This window comes from Macaca thibetana, chromosome 11 (assembly GCF_024542745.1).
Source record: "Macaca thibetana thibetana isolate TM-01 chromosome 11, ASM2454274v1, whole genome shotgun sequence".
Taxonomy (NCBI): Eukaryota; Metazoa; Chordata; class Mammalia; order Primates; family Cercopithecidae; genus Macaca; species Macaca thibetana.
In genome coordinates this window covers 58,900,730-58,916,546 of record NC_065588.1, presented here as the reverse complement: position 1 = coordinate 58,916,546, position 15,817 = coordinate 58,900,730, and the positions used below count along the sequence as shown (strand labels likewise).

At 39.8% G+C, this 15,817-nt stretch overlaps 1 protein-coding gene across 3 annotated transcripts in view; it reads right to left on the bottom strand.

Annotated features, from left to right (window-relative positions):
• Positions 1-15,817, bottom strand: part of MON2 (MON2 homolog, regulator of endosome-to-Golgi trafficking) — a 128,094-nt gene that overhangs the window by 72,655 nt on the left and 39,622 nt on the right. For all 3 annotated transcript variants that reach the window (XM_050748397.1, XM_050748398.1, XM_050748399.1), the window contains exon 8: positions 13,736-13,930. In XM_050748397.1, the coding sequence (XP_050604354.1) occupies positions 13,736-13,930 (195 nt within the window). The remainder of the gene's footprint in view (positions 1-13,735; positions 13,931-15,817) is intronic.

Below are 15,817 nucleotides of genomic sequence, written 5' to 3'. Positions count from 1 at the left end.
ATCCTAAGTGATTCAGAGAGCAGAAAAGCACCTATCTTGGATGCAGAAAGGGAAAAGAATATAGTATAGCAGCTATTAATATACCTAATGAGTGAGAAATTCTAATTTCTAAATTCTAATGAGTGATAAATTCTAATATACCTAATGAGTGAGATATTCTAATTTCCTCTAGTCACTCTAGATATATTAACAGAACCTTTGAAGATTAATTATCTTCACCCTTGAAATACCTGATAGAGTAGGATAACCTGGTGAATACTGGGAAGCACAAAATTCTGCAGGGTAGTCATTCCCAAAGTGTGGTCCCTGGGCCCCTTAGGAGTCCCTGAGGCCATTTCAGGTGGTCTGCAATTTCAAACTTATTTTCATAATAATATATTATTTGTCATTTTCAATACACTGACATTTGTACTGATGGTACAAAAGCAACAGTGGGCCAAATGGCTGGTGCCTTAGAAGAAATCAAGGCAGTAACCCCAAACTGTACTAGTGTCATTGGATTCTTCACTGCCACACATGATTTTAAAAAAAAAAAAATGGTTTTACTTAAGAACCATAATAAACGGGCTGGGCGAGGTGGCTCATGCCTGTAATCCTTCCACTTTGGGAGGCTGAGGCGGGTGGATCACTTGAGGTCAGGAGTTCAAAACTAGCCTTGCCAACATGGTGAAACCCCATCTCTACCAAAAATATTTTCAAAATTAGCTGGGCATCGTGGCAGGCACCTGTAATCCCAGCTACTTGGGAGGCTGAGGCTGGAGAATCGTTTGAACCTGGGAGGCAGAGGTTGCAGTGAGCCGAGATCATGCCAAGATCGCGCCACTGCACTCCATCCTGGGCAATGAGAGCGAAATTCCATCGTAAAAAAAAAATTATTTTTTTTTAAAAGAGCCATAATAAACAAAACTAAAATAAAAATAAAACACATACTGATTTTGTTAAATCTGACCCATAAGTATGTGTCTTTTTTTTTTTTGAGATGTAGTCTCGCTCTTGTCGCCTAGGCTGGAGTGCAATGGCACGATCTCAGTTCACTACAAATTCTGCCTCCCAGGTTCAAGCGATTCTCCTGCCTCAGTCTCCCACGTAGCTGGGATTACAGGCGCCTGCCACCATCCCTGGCTAATTTTTTGTATTTTTTAGTAGAGATGGGGTTTCACTGGTTGGTCAGGCTGGTTTCGAACTCTGACCTCAGGTGATTCACCTGCCTCAGCCTCCCAAAGTGCTGCGATTTTAGGCGTGAGCCACTGCGCCTGGACAAGCACATGTCTTTTTAACGTTCTGTGCGACAAAACAGGAAGTACACATGAAGCATTTTTGCTGTGTATCAAAGTACCATCATTGTTGGAAGAAAAGCATAGCTGTGAACTGAACTAGTCTTTTTACTCTGTGGAATAACATTTTAACTGAAAAAGCAAATGGTAAACATGATTATTTACATTTGTGTATACTGTACAAACAGTTTTTCAAAAATAAACAAAGTACGCCTGTCACTTTAGGGTAAACAACTGACAGTGTTGTCAATAATAAAATTTGAGCTTTCAAACAAAAATTAGAATTTAAAAAAACTTGCATCTACCCTATAACCTAAGACTCTTCTGATAAATGGTGGTGATACTAACAAATGTAATATTTGATACTGCAGGAAGTGATAACATTTGGAATATCTACACAACTAAAATACATGATATTACAAAATCATGCATGACTAAAAGATCCATTTGAAGTGTAAGACCAATGAAATGAATGTTACTGTAACACAGTATAAAAATGTTTCAGAGGCCAGGAGCCGTGGCTCATGCCTATGTAATCCCAGCACTTCGGGAGGCCGAGACAGGCAGATCACAAGGTCAGGAGATCGAGACCATCCTGGCTAACGTAGTGAAACTCCGTCTCTACTAAAAATACAAAAAATTAGCCAGGCGTGGTGGCAGGCACCTGTAGTCCCAGCTACTTGGGAGGCTGAGGCAGGATAATGGCGTGAACCCAGGAGGCACAGCTTACAGTGAGCCGCGATCGCAACACTGCACTCCAGCCTGGGCAACACAGCGAGACTCCGTCTCAAAAAAAAAAAGAGTTTCAGATCCTAGACCTGTAAGAAAGTGCCAGCAGGGTGCGGTGGCTCATGCTGTAATCCCAACACTTTGGGAGGCAGAGGTGGGCGCATCACAAGGTCAGGAGATCGAGATCATCCTGGCTAACATGGGGAACCCTTGTCGCTACTAAAAATACAAAACATTAGCCGGGCGTAGTGGTGGGCGCCTCTAGTCCCAGCTACTCGGGAGGCTGAGGCAGGAGAATGGCATGAACCCGGGAGGCGGAGCTTGCAGTGAGCCGAGATGGCGACACTGCATTCCAGCCTGGGCGACAGAGCAAGACTGTCTCAAAAAAACAACAAAACAAAGAAAGCGTCATTGGTTCCATTTGATACAGTATCAAAGAAGAACGTCCACCATTATTACCTAAAAAAGCCATTAATATAATTCTGCCTTTCAACTACATGTCTTTATGAAGCCAGATTTTCATCGTTATGTGCCAACCCAAAAAACATCACAACAGAATGAAGACAAAAGATATGAGAATCCAGCTGTCTCCTATTAAGCCAGACATTCAAGACATTTACATTTAGAAAATGAAAAATAATTTTTTAAGACATAATTATTTTTCATAAAATAATTTATGTTAACATGCAATAGGTTTAGTATCATTTCAGCTTTAATTCTTAATAAAGTAAATAATGATAGAAATAACTCACATACACAAAAGCTCCTAAATATTTTTTAAGAATATAAAGGGGGTCACTGTTTTCATAGGGCATTCAACATGATTTATTTTGGGTCCTGATACCTCTGTCTTGGATCGCCAAGTGTCACTCCCTCCCAGCATTCTCCTTCCACCACCCACCCCCAGTATCATTCAGCTGAGGCGACTTCAGCGACCAGTAGGGACACAATGGGCTGAATGATTGGAACAGTGGTGTGCTGCCAGAGATGGCAGACAGCCAGGGCATCCCCAGCGCCTTTCTGCTCTGGAACATTCTGTGACCCGTCGGGGTGTTCTGAATGGTAGCACACCCTCTTCCACATGGTTATTTATTAAATGACCACTTCCTCTTGCAAAAAAAAAAAAATTAATAAGAGTATAAAGCAGTCTTGAGACTAAAAAGAGTAAGAATTATTCCTCTAGTATGTCTTCTAGGAGATGTACCATTTCCAGGTTTAAATAGAGAAAATACAGAGAAATAAGAGAGAGGCATCGCACATCAACCATATATAGCTTACCCCACAACTACCAGACCTCTAACTTTTGCCCTTAAAGAAAATGTAGAATGTCTAAATTTTTCTAAGCTAACATGTCCCAATGTAGCCAATTACAATACTGAGGAATTACTTTCTTATATATATCTGAAAATCTCAACTTTGCAAACACAGTCCTAGAGCTCCCTATTGGGAACCAATGTTTTACCAGTTGATCATCACCCACAATTCACAAGTAAAGCAGGAAAACAGGCCTTCCTCTTCCTTTAGACAGTAACTTTCAATTTTTTTCTGTTGCTGGCTGTGCTGTCATCTGTCCCACGTTGTCCCCCTACACCCCCGCCAAACGCCAATTAAAGGGACGTAGGTCAAAATACGAATGGTATAGAAGCAATACAAGAAATTTGGCACTGTCAGCCTTGGAGAAAGAAAAAAAAAAAGAGAGCGAGAACTAAGAAAACAGTGAAATAGTAAAGTGCAGTGGGGTTAAAAGTGTGTGTTATGGAGCCTAAAAAATTAGTGAACACCCCAGTTTTGCAGCTTATAAACTGCATCATCTCAGGCAAATTATATAAGCTTCCTGGTCCTCATTTTCTCAGCTGTAAAACACAAATATGAATGCCTGCTTCATACGGCTGTAGTAAAGTTAAAATGAATTAATGTATGCAAAGCAATGCTATGGTCTAAATGTTTATATACTCCCAAAATTTATGTATTGAAGCCTATTCGCCAGTGGGATGATATTTGAAGGTGGAGTCTTTGGGAGGAAATTAGGTCATAAGGCTGAAACCCTCATGAATGGGATATGCCCTTATAAGAAGATACTTGAGAGGCTTCTTCCTCTCTCTACTTTCCACCATATAAGAATAAAATGAGAAGACAGACATCTGCAAACCAGGAAGTGCACCCTTACCAGACACCAGATATGCTAGCAGCTTGATCTTAGATTTCTGAGGCTCCAGAACTTTGAGATTTAAGCTACACAGTTTCTGACATATTTTATATAGCAGCCTGAACTAAGACAATTACTCTGTACAGTGTCCAGAAAAGAAGAACTCAATAAAAAAATTTTATCCAAAATGGAAATTACTCAGGAATTAAGATACCTATATCTCTGAAAAGGTTATTAGACAAATTGTTAAATAACAGAATTGATAGAGAGAAACCAAGAATCTCAGCTTGGCCCAAGTATCTTTAGTCTGTTATAACAAGATAACCAGAGACTGGGTGGCTTAAATGACAGAAATTTGGTTGTCACAATTCTAGAGGCTGGAAATAAGAGATGGAGGTGTTAGCGTGGTCAGGTTCTGCTGAAGGCCCTGTTCTGAGATTGCAAAGGGGTGCTTTCTTCCTTTGTCTTCACATGGTGGAAGGCAAGAAAGTGAGAGAGCAAGCATGCTCTGGTGTCCTTCTATGAGGGAACTAATCCAATCATGAGGGTCCCGCCCTCATGTCTTCATCTAAGCCTAATTATCTCCCAAAGGCCACATATCCAAATACTGTCATGTTGGGGACTGGGGCTTCAATATATTAATTTTGGGGGATATAATTCAACCCATAGCATCAAAAAAAAAAGATGATGATAAATAAGTTGGGAGGTCCTGGTTAGCAACAGAAACAAAATGTGAATTCTGCATTTGTTACTATGAAGATGTAACTAGGCTGCATTACTGAGGAGAACCGAATACTTGTTTCTCCAGGACTGACTAGTGGATATGAAAAGGAAAAGGGGAACTGTTTTCTCTTCCTATAGTCTTAACTTAATGTAGTTAAGTAACATTCTAAAGAAAGAAGGAGGAGCCCTTCTAAGACAGCCCTGCTAATATTTAGGGAACAAGTGAGGATGTAGTATTTAGTTGGCCTAGTGACAAGAATAAAAACTTTCTGAACACTTGGACCACCATATGACCTGGCCATCTGATTTAACAGCAACTATGGAAACTACACTGACCCTTAAATTTCTTCTCCTTTTTAAAACTCCCTCCTATCCTATTGACTTTCCATGGTGACTGATACTACTATATTGTAATTATTTTCATTTCCACTATTTTGTTTACTTAAAAATATTTTTTAAAATTTTTATGAGTATATAGTAGGTATGTAACATTTATAGAGTACATGAAACATTCTGATACAGGCATATAATGCGTAATCATCACATCAGAGGAAATGGGCTACACATCACCTCAGCATTTATCATTTCTTTGTGCTAAAACATTCCAATTATACTTATTTATTTATTTAGAGATGGAGTTTTGCTCTTGTTGCCCAGGCTGGAGTGCAGTGGCACAATCTTGGCTCACCACAACCTCCGCCTCCTGGGTTCAAGCGATTCTCCTGCCTCAGCCTCCTGATTAGCTGGGATTACAGGCATGTACCACCATGCCTGGCTAATTTTGTAGTTTTAGGAGAAACGGGGTTTCTCCATGTTGGCCAGGCTGGTCTTGAACTCCCAACCTCAGGTGATCTGGCCGCCTTGGCTTCCCAAAGTGCTGGGACTACAAGCGTGAGCCACCATGCCTGGCCTTTTAGTTATTTTTAAATGTACATTATTGTTGACTACTCACCCTGTTGTGCTACCAAATACTAGATCTTATTCATTCTATCTACCTATATTTTTGTACCCATTAACCCATCCCTACTTTCCCCCTGCTCCCCATCTCTACCACCCTTCCCAGCTACTGGTAACCATCATTCTATTCTCTGTCTCTGTGAGTTCAACTGTTTTAACTTTCAGCTCTTACAAACAAGTGGGAACATGTGAAGTTTGTCTTTCTGTGCCTGGCTAACTTCACTTAACATAATGTCCTGCAGTTCCATTCATATTGTTGCAAATGACAGGATCTCATTTTTTGTTATGGTTGAACAGTACTCCATTGCCTATATGTACTAACTTTTCTCTATCCATTCATCCGTCGATAGATACTTTGGTTGCTACTAAATCTCGACAATCAAGAATAGTGCTGCAATAAACATGGGAGTGCAGGTATCTTTTCAATATTAAAAAATATTTAATTGTGGTCAAACCATACAATATAAAACCCCAACAATATTTACGTGTACAGTTGAGTAGTATCAACTGTTTCACATTGTTGTGTAAAAAACTCTCTAGAACTTTTTTTTTTCTGAGATGGAGTCTTGCTCTTGTCACCCAGGCTGGAGTGCAATGGTGTGATCTCAACTCACTACAACCTCTGCCTCCCAGGTTCAAGCAATTCTCCTGCCTCAGCCTATCAAGTAGTTGGAATTACAGGTGTGCACCACCACACCCAGCTAAATTTTTTGTATTTTTAGTAGAGACGGGGTTTCACCATGTTGGCCAGGGTGATCTCAAACTCCTGAGCTCAGGTGATCCACCCACCTTGGCCTCACAAAGTGCCGGGATTACAGGCATGCACCACCGCACCTGGCCTCTAGAACTTTTTTATCTTGCAAAACTGAAATACTATACCCACTCAACACTAACTCCTTATCACTTTGTCCTCTTGGTCCTTGGCAACAACCATTCCATGTTCTCTATGAATTTGACTGTTCAGGGTTATACAGTAATTTGTCCTCTTGACTCACTTATTTCACTCAGCATAATGTCCTCAAAGTTCCAGTAATAGGATTTCCTTCTTTAAGGCTGAATGATATTCCAACATATGTATACACTGTATTTTCTTGATTTGTTCATCTGATAATGAACACTGGAACTGCTTTCACCTCTTGGCTATTACAAAAATGTGACAGTGAACATGGGTGTACAAACATTTCTTTGAAATCACACTTTCAATTCTTTTGAACTTATATGCATAAGTAGTATTGCTGAGTCATATAATTCTATTTTCAGTTTTTTGAGGGACCTCCATACTGCTTTCCATTGAGGCTGCATCATTTTATATTCCCACCAACAGTGCACAAGGGTTCCAATTTTCTCCACATCCTTGTCAACACTTGTTATTTTCTGGTGTTCTGTTTTGTTTTTAACAGTGACCACTCATATAGGCATAAGGTGATACCTCATTATAGTTTTGCTCTGCATTTCTCTAACGATTGGAGATGTTGAGCATCTTTCAATATGCTGTTCGGACATCGGTATATCTTCTTTGGAGAAATATCTATTCATGTCCTGTGTGCATTTTTTAACATTAGTTTTTTGTTGCTGTTGAGTTGTAGTTCTTTATATATTTTGGATATTAATCGCTTTTCAGATATGTGATTTGTGAATCTTTTCTCCCAAGTGTTGCCTTTTCACTCTTGATATAGTTTGGGGCTGTGCCCCTAACCAAATCTCATCTTTAATTCCCACATGTTCTGGGAAGGACCCAGTGGGAGGTAACTGAATCATGGGGACAGATCTTTCTTATGCTGTTATCATGATAGTGAATAAATCTCATGAGATCTAATGGTTTTAAAAAGGGGAGTTTGCCTGCAAAAGCTCTCTTCTTATGTCTACAACCATTTGTGATGTGCTTTTCACCTTCCTCCAAGATTGTGAGGGCTCCCCAGCCATGTGGAACTGTAATTCCATCAATCTTCTTTCTTTTGTAAATTGCCCAGTCTCGGGTATGTCTTTATCAAGAGCGTGAAAATGGACTAATACAGTAAATTGGTACCGGGAGTGGGGTGCTGTGGAAAAGACACCTAAAAATGTGGAAGTGACTTCGGAACTCGATAACAGGCAGATGTTGGAACAGTTCAGAGGGCTCAGAAGAAGACAGGAAAATGTGGGAAAGTTTGGAACTTCCTAGAGACTTGTTGAATGACTTTGACCAAAATGCTGATAATGATATGGAAAATGAAATCCAGGATGAGATGGTCTCAGATGGAGATGAGGAAATTGTTGGGAACTGGAGTAACAGTGACTCTTGTTATGTTTTATTAAAGAGACTGGCAGTGTTTTGCCCCTGCCCTAGAGATTTGTGGAACTTTGAACTTGGGATAGATGATTTAGGGTACCTGGCAGAAGACATTTCTTTTTTTTTTTTTTTTTTTTTTTTTTTTTTGAGACAGAGTCTCACTCTGTCACCTAGGCTGGAGTGCAGTGGTGCGATCTCAGCTCACTGCAAGCTCCGCCTCCTGGGTTCACGCCATTCTCCTGCCTCAGCCTCCCGAGTAGTTGGGACTAGAGGCACCCACCACCAAGCCTGGCTAATTTTTTTTGTATTTTTTAGTACAGATGGCGTTTCACCGTGTTAGCCAGGATGGTCTCGATCTCCTGACCTTGTGATCCGCCCACCTTGGCCTCCCAAAGTGCTGGGATTACAGGCGTGAGCCATTGTACCCAGCCAGCAGAAGACATTTCTAAGCATCAAAGCATTCAAGAGGTGACTTGGGTGCTATTAAAGACATTCAGTTTTAAAAGGGAAACAGAGCTTAAAAGGTTGGAAAGAGCTTAAAAGCCTGACAATGTAATAGAAAAGAAAATCCCAGGCTGGGCACGGTGGCTTATGGTGGCTCATGCCTGTAATCCCAGCATGTTGGGAGGCCAAGGCAGGTGGGTTGCTTGAGGTCAGGAGTTCAAGACCAGCCTGGCCAACATGATGAAAACCAGTCTCTACTAAAAATACAAAAATTAGCTGGGCATGGTGGCTCACACCTGTAATCCTAGCTACTCAGGAGGCTGAGGCAGGAGAATCACTTGAACCCAGGAGGCAGAGGCTGCAGTGAGCCGAGATCATGCTACTGCACTCCATCCTGGGATACAGAGCAAGACTCCATCCCTCCCCAGAAAAAGAAAAGAAAATCCCATTTTCTGAGGAGAATTTCAAGCTGGCTGTAGAAATTTGCATAAGTAACAAGGAGCTGAATGTTAATCACCAAGACAATGGGGAAAATGTCTCCAGGGCATGTCAGAGACCTTTGAGAGGCAGCCCCTCCCATCACAGATCCAAAGGCCTAGGAGGAAAACGTGGTTTCGTGGGCCCGGCCCAGGATCCCTGTGCTGTGTGCAGCCTAGCGACTTGGTCCCTTGCATCCCAGCCACTCCAGCTGTGACTGAAAGGGGTCAACAGAGAGTTCAGGCCGAGGCTTCAGAGGGTGCAAGCATCAAGCCTTGGCAGCTTTCACATGGTGTTGATCCTGCGAGTGCAAAGAAGTCAAGAACTGAGGTTTAGAAACCTCTGCCTAGATTTCAGATGTATGGAAACGTCCGGATGCCCAGGCAGAAGTTTGCTTTAGGGATGGGGTCTTCATGTAGAACCTCTGCTAAGGCAATGCAGAAGAGAAATGTGAGGTCAGAGACCCCAAACAAAGTCCCTACTGGAGCACCACGTAGTGGAGCTGTGAGAAGAGGGTCACTGTCTAGACACTAGAATGACAGATTCACCAACAGCTTGCACCGTACACCTGGAAAAGCCACAGACACTCAACACCAAGCCATGAAATCAGCTGGAAGGGAGGCTGTATGCTGCAAAGCCACAGGAGCGGAGCTGCCCAAGACCACGGGAACCCACCTTTTGAATTGGCGTGATCTGGATGTCAGACATGGAGTCAAAGGAGGTCATTTTGGAGCTTTAAGATTTGACCACCCTGCTGGATTTCAGACTTGCATGGGGCCTGTAGCCCCTTTGTTTTGGCAAGTTTCTCCCATTTAGAATGGCTGTATTTACCCAATGCTTGTACCCCCATTGTATCTAGGAAGTAACTAACTTGCTTTTGATTTTACAGGCTCATAGGCAGAAGAGACTTGCTTTGTCTCAGATGAACTTTGGACTGTGGACTTTTGAGTTAATGCTGAAATGAGTTACGACTTTGGGGACTGTTGGGAAGGCATGATTGGTTTTGAAATATGAGGACCTATGAGACTTGGGAGGCCAGGGGTAGAATGACATGGTTTGGTTGTGTCCCCATCCAAATCTCATCTTGAATTCCCATGTGTTGTGGGAGGCACCTGGTGAGAGGTAACGAATCATGGGAGGCAGGTCTTTCCCATGCTGTTCTCTTGATAGTGAGTCTCACAAGATCTGGTTGTTTTAAAAGCAGGGTTTCCCTGCATAAGCTCTCTTCTCTTGTCTGCTGCCATGTGAGATGTGCCTTTCACCTTCAACCATGATTGTGAGGCTTCCCCGCCACGTGGAACTGTAAGTCCAATAAATTGTTTTCTTTTGTAAATTGCCCAGTCTCGGGTATGTCTTTATCAGCAGTGTGAAAACTAATACAACTCTATTGACTGCTTTCTTTGAGGTGCAGAAGTTTTTAAGTTTGATGTAGGTCCATTTGTCTATTGTTGCTTTTGTTGCCTGTGCTTTTAGTATCATGGTCAAGAAATCATTGTGAAATCCAATGTCATAAAGATTTTCCCCTATGTTTTCTTTTAGGAATTTTTTGGTTTTAAATCTTATATTTAGGTCATGAATCTATTTTGAATTATTTTTTGTACATGGCATAAGGTAAGGGTCTAACCTCATTCTTTTGCATGTGAATATCCGGTTTTCCCAACATAATGGTTACATAGACTATCCTTTCTCCATTGAGTGGTCTTGGCACCCTTTTCAAAGATCACTTGACCATATATGAGTTTATTTTTGGACTCTCTATTCTGTTCCATGGGTTTTTGTGTGTGTCTTTATGCCAGTACTATTTTATGCTATTGTGATAACTGTAGCTTTGTAACATGTTTTGAAATCAGGGAGTGTGAGGCTTCCAACTTTGTTCTTTTTTCTCAAGATAGTTTTGGCAATTTGGGGTCCCTTGAGATTCAATATGAATTTTAAGATGGTTTCTTCTACTTCTGCAAAAAGTGATGTTGGAATTTTGATAGGCACTGTATTTAATTCATAGATCTCTTTAGACTGTATGGACATTTTAACAATTTTAAGTCTTTTAACCATGAACACTGGATATCATTCCATTTCTTTGTGTCTTTAATTTATTTCAGTAACGTTTTATAGTTTTCAGTGTATAGGCCTTTCACCTTCTTGGTTAAGTTTATGCCTAAGTATTTTACTCTTTTTGATACTTTGCAAATGAAATTATTTTCTTAATTTCTTTCTGGAATTGTTCACTGTTAGTGTATAGAGACATAACTGATTTCTTGTGGTGATTTTTTGTCTTGCAACTTTGCTATGTTTATTAGTTCTAACAGTTTTTCTGGTGTGGAATATTTAGGGTTTTCTACATACAACATTACATTAGCAAATAGAGATAATTTTACTTCTTCCTTTCCAAAGCAGAAGCCTTTTATTTCTTTTTAATTGCTCTGGCTAGGAGTTCCAGTACCATGTTCAATAGAAGTGGCAAGAATAGGCAATCTTGCCTTGTTCCTGATCTTAGAGGGAAAGCTTCAGGTTTTCACTATGAAGTGTGATAACGATTATTAGTTATTGTCTCTTCATAAATGGCATTTATTGCGTTAAGGTAGTTTAGTTCTATTCCTAGTTTGTTTGGTGTTTTTACCATGAAAGGATGATGAATTTTGCCAAATGCTTTTTCTGCATCAATTGGAATGATCATGTGGTTTTTAACCTTCACTCTTTTAATGTAGTGTATTATATTAACTGATTTTTGTATGCTGAAACATCTTTACATTCCAGGGTAGATCCCACTTGGTCATGGCGTAGAATCCTTTTAATATGCTGTTGAATTAACTTTCCTTGTACTTTTTGAGAATTTTTTAATCAGTATCAGCGAGCTTGATCTGTTTTTTGTTTTGTTTTGTTTTTTCCCTTGTAGTATTTTTGTCTGGCTTTGGTATTAATGCTGGCCTCATAAAAAGTGCTTGGAAGTTTCTCTCCTCTTCAATTCTTTGGAGTTTGTTAATTGTTCTTTCAATGTTTGGTAGAATTTTCCAGGGAAACCATCTGTTCTTGGGCTTTTCTTTGTGGGAAGGTTTTTCATTATTAATTCAATCTCCCTACTAGTTACAGGTCTGTTTAATTTTTTTCTTGTGATTTAATTTCAGTAGGTTGTATGTTTCAAGGAATTTATTCATTTCTTCTAGGTTATCCAATTTGTTGGCACATAACTCTTCCTACTAGTCTTTTATGATCCTTTTAAATTTCTTATTTCTGTGGCATCAGTTGTAATGTCTCCTCTTTTATTTCTGATTTTAGTTATTTGAGTATTTTCTCTTTTTAGTCTTGATAACGGTTTGTTAATTTTCTTAATTTTTTCAAAAAAACAACTTTCACTGATTCTCTCTATTGCTTTTCTAGTCTCCATTTTGTTTATTTATGTGGTATTCTTTATTATTTCCTTCCTTCTCCTAACTAGTATGTTGTTTAATTTCCATACATGTGAGACTCTTCTCATTTTCCTTCCACTATGGATTTCTGGTTGGACTCCACTTTGGTCAGAGAAGATACTTGGTATGATTACAATCTTCCTAAATTTGTTGAGACTTGGTTTTATGGCTTAACATATGCTCTATCCTTGAGAATAATCTATGTGCACTTGAAAAGAATGTGTAATCTGCTGATGTTAGGTGGAGTGTTCTGTATATGTCTGTTAAGTCCAACTGTTCTACAGTGTTGTTCAAGTCCTTTGTTTCCTTATTAGTCTTATGTCTGGTTGTTCTACCTTTATTGGAAGTAGAGTATTAAAGTGTCCTACTATTATTGTATTGTCTATTTTTAGAATATAAGGTCAGGCGCGGTGGCTGACACCTGTAATCCCAGCACTTTGGGAGGTTAAGGTGGGTGGATCAGCTGAGGTCAAGAGTTCAAGACCAGCCTGACCAATAGGGTGAAGCCCCGTCTCTACTAAAAATACAAAAATTGGCCGGGTGTGGTGGCAGGTGCCTGTAGTCCCAGCTACTAGGGAGACTGAGGCAGGAGAATTCCTTGAACCCAGGAGGTGGAGGCAGTGAGCTGAGATTGTGCCACTGCACTCCAGCCTGGGCGACAGAGCGAGACTCCATCTCAAAAAAAAAAAAAAAAAGAAGAATATAAATGTGAAAAAATTACAGAATGTGAATTTGACTTAACACAGAATTTTTAAAAAACATGGTGCATTATTTTCTCTGACAAACAGTATTTGAATGTTTATGACTAAAGCATTACATAAATAGAATTATCAGGAATATCACAACATAATAGGCATTGATTAACTTTGTAAAATAGATACAATATTGGACTGTAAGTCAAAATAATTGGTTTCTAATCCTAGATTTGACCAAATCTTTAATGTCTTTGCTTTAATCTGTTAAGACATATGAAACAGTATAAATGAAAGCAGAATAAACTGAAGAGACTATAATTTTAATAATCCTTCAAATGAGATACAGACAATTAGCTGAGTTCCTAAACCACAATTCCTATGCTGCCTTCAGATAACAGGCAATGACTCTGCTTCACATATTATGAATAATCTATAAACATAAGCAAGATTCAAGAAAGGACAGCACAAACCTTTAGAGTACCTAGAATACAAGTAGGTACTCAAAAAAATTCTGTTGAACTAAATTGAAGAAACTAAACGCACTATAACAGACCACTTTTTACAAAGGGCACAACATGCAACTATATACACAAATATGTAAGGAAATTAGCACTTACCAAAAGACTGTAAAATTGCTTAATCAGAACAGATACTACTCTCAGCAAACGCATGCAGATAGGAAAATATGGTTTTTCAACTGGTGCTGGAGAAGATGAGGTGCTGGAACCTTGTCTGAACTTTATATTTGGAGAAAAGAGCTTTATCACAAGAGGACATACCCTTTCTTTGAGGAGGAAACTAAATTCTTGGTGCTATTTGCAAGGAAAAAAAGAAAGAAAAAAATAATTAACTTTATTTGTACTAAATACTTCTAAAAACACAGTCTCACTAGGAAATAAAACTTCTTAATAACCAGTATAAATAATTTAGCTCTACTATAAGTTTATATGTTTTATTGTTTTATAGTTTACCCACAATTTTGAAATTTGTATTGCACTTAGAGAGTCTAAGATCAGAATAGTCATCAGAGCCCAGCATGGTGGCTCATGCCTGTAATCTTAGCATTTTGGGAGCCCAAGGTGGGAGGATAGCTTGAGCCCGGGAGTTCAAGATGAGCCTCAGCAACACAGTGAGACCCCACCTCTACAAAAAATTAAAAAATTAGCCAGGTGTGGTGGCACACACCAGTAGTCCCAGCTATTTGGGAAGATGAGGTGCAAAGAACACTTGAACCCTGGAGGTCAAGGCTGCAGTGAGCCATGATCATGCCACTGCCCTCCAGTCTGGGTGACAGAGCAAGATACTATCTCAAAAAGTAATAATAATCAGTATTACAAGAGGTTTTTGAAAGAATATAAGTTTAAAAGGAACAGTTAATGATTTTAGAATTAAGTAATTGGTGATTACTAGAAACTTTAATTTTAGTTGGACACTGGTAATTAAAAACATAAACAACAGAAGAAAGAAAATAGAACCAGGCATGGTGGCTCAGGCCTGGAATCCTGGGACTTTGGAAGGCTGAGGTGGGAGGATTGCTGGTACTCAGGAGTTCAAGACCAGCCTGAGCAACACAGGGAGACCCCGTCTCAACAACAACAACAACAAAAATTAGCTGGATATAGTGGTACCACCTGCGGTCCCAGCTACTTGGGTGGCTGAGGTGGGAGGATCACTTGAGCCCAGGGAGGTTGAGACTGCAGTGAGCCATGATCACACCACTGTACTCCAATCTGGGCAATGGAGCAAGACCCTATCTCACACAGAAGAAAAAAGAAAAAGAAAAAAAGAAAGAAAAGAAAACAAGCTATACAAATTCAAGCAAATAAATAGTTTAAAATAGGTAGCTGAGGAGAGAAAATTTCCTAGTAAAGTATAAGTTATATAATTCACTGATTTCGTTTTGCAAAGAACAATTCCTTTCATGCAGAGATTTAATAATTAACTTAAAATTTTGTTCTGCTTGGACTGCTTGAACAGAACATGATGAGCTGATAAAACATGCAATGGCAAACAAGCATAATTATTTTACAAGTCAGGGAATCTTGCAAATAATTCTTAAATTTTACTTACAGTCATGATCTATTATAAAGAAAGCACTCCTTAACCTGTTAATTCCCTGCCTATAATAGCAAGGTAATCCCATTTCACTGACAATATAAGGCCTCGTCTGTATTTAATGACTAGCCTCAAATACATTTTATTTTGTTGTCATCCAAATTTCATTGAAGCTATAAACAAAGAAAAGATCACAAAAATCACTTGACCTAATCCTTTAATCTTACAGAGAAAGGAAATAAGGCATAGAGCAGGCTGTTTGCTCAGAATCACAAAATTTTTTAAATGTATCTTTTTTTTTTTTTTGAGATGGAGTTTCACTCTGTCACCCAGGCTAGAGTGCAATGGCACGATCGCGGTTCACTGCAACCTCCACCTCCCTGGTTCAAGCAATTCTCCTGCCTCCACCTCCCAAGTAGCTGAGATTACAGGCATGTGCCACCACACCTGGCTAATTTTTGTGTTTTTTTTTTTTTTTTTTTTTTTTTTTTGAGACGGAGTCTTGCTCTGTCGCCCGGGCTGGAGTGCAGTGGCCGGATCTCAGCTCACTGCAAGCTCCGCCTCTCGGGTTTACGCCATTCTCCTGCCTCAGCCTCCCGTGTAGCTGGGACTACAGGCGCCCGCCACCTGGCCCAGCTAGTTTT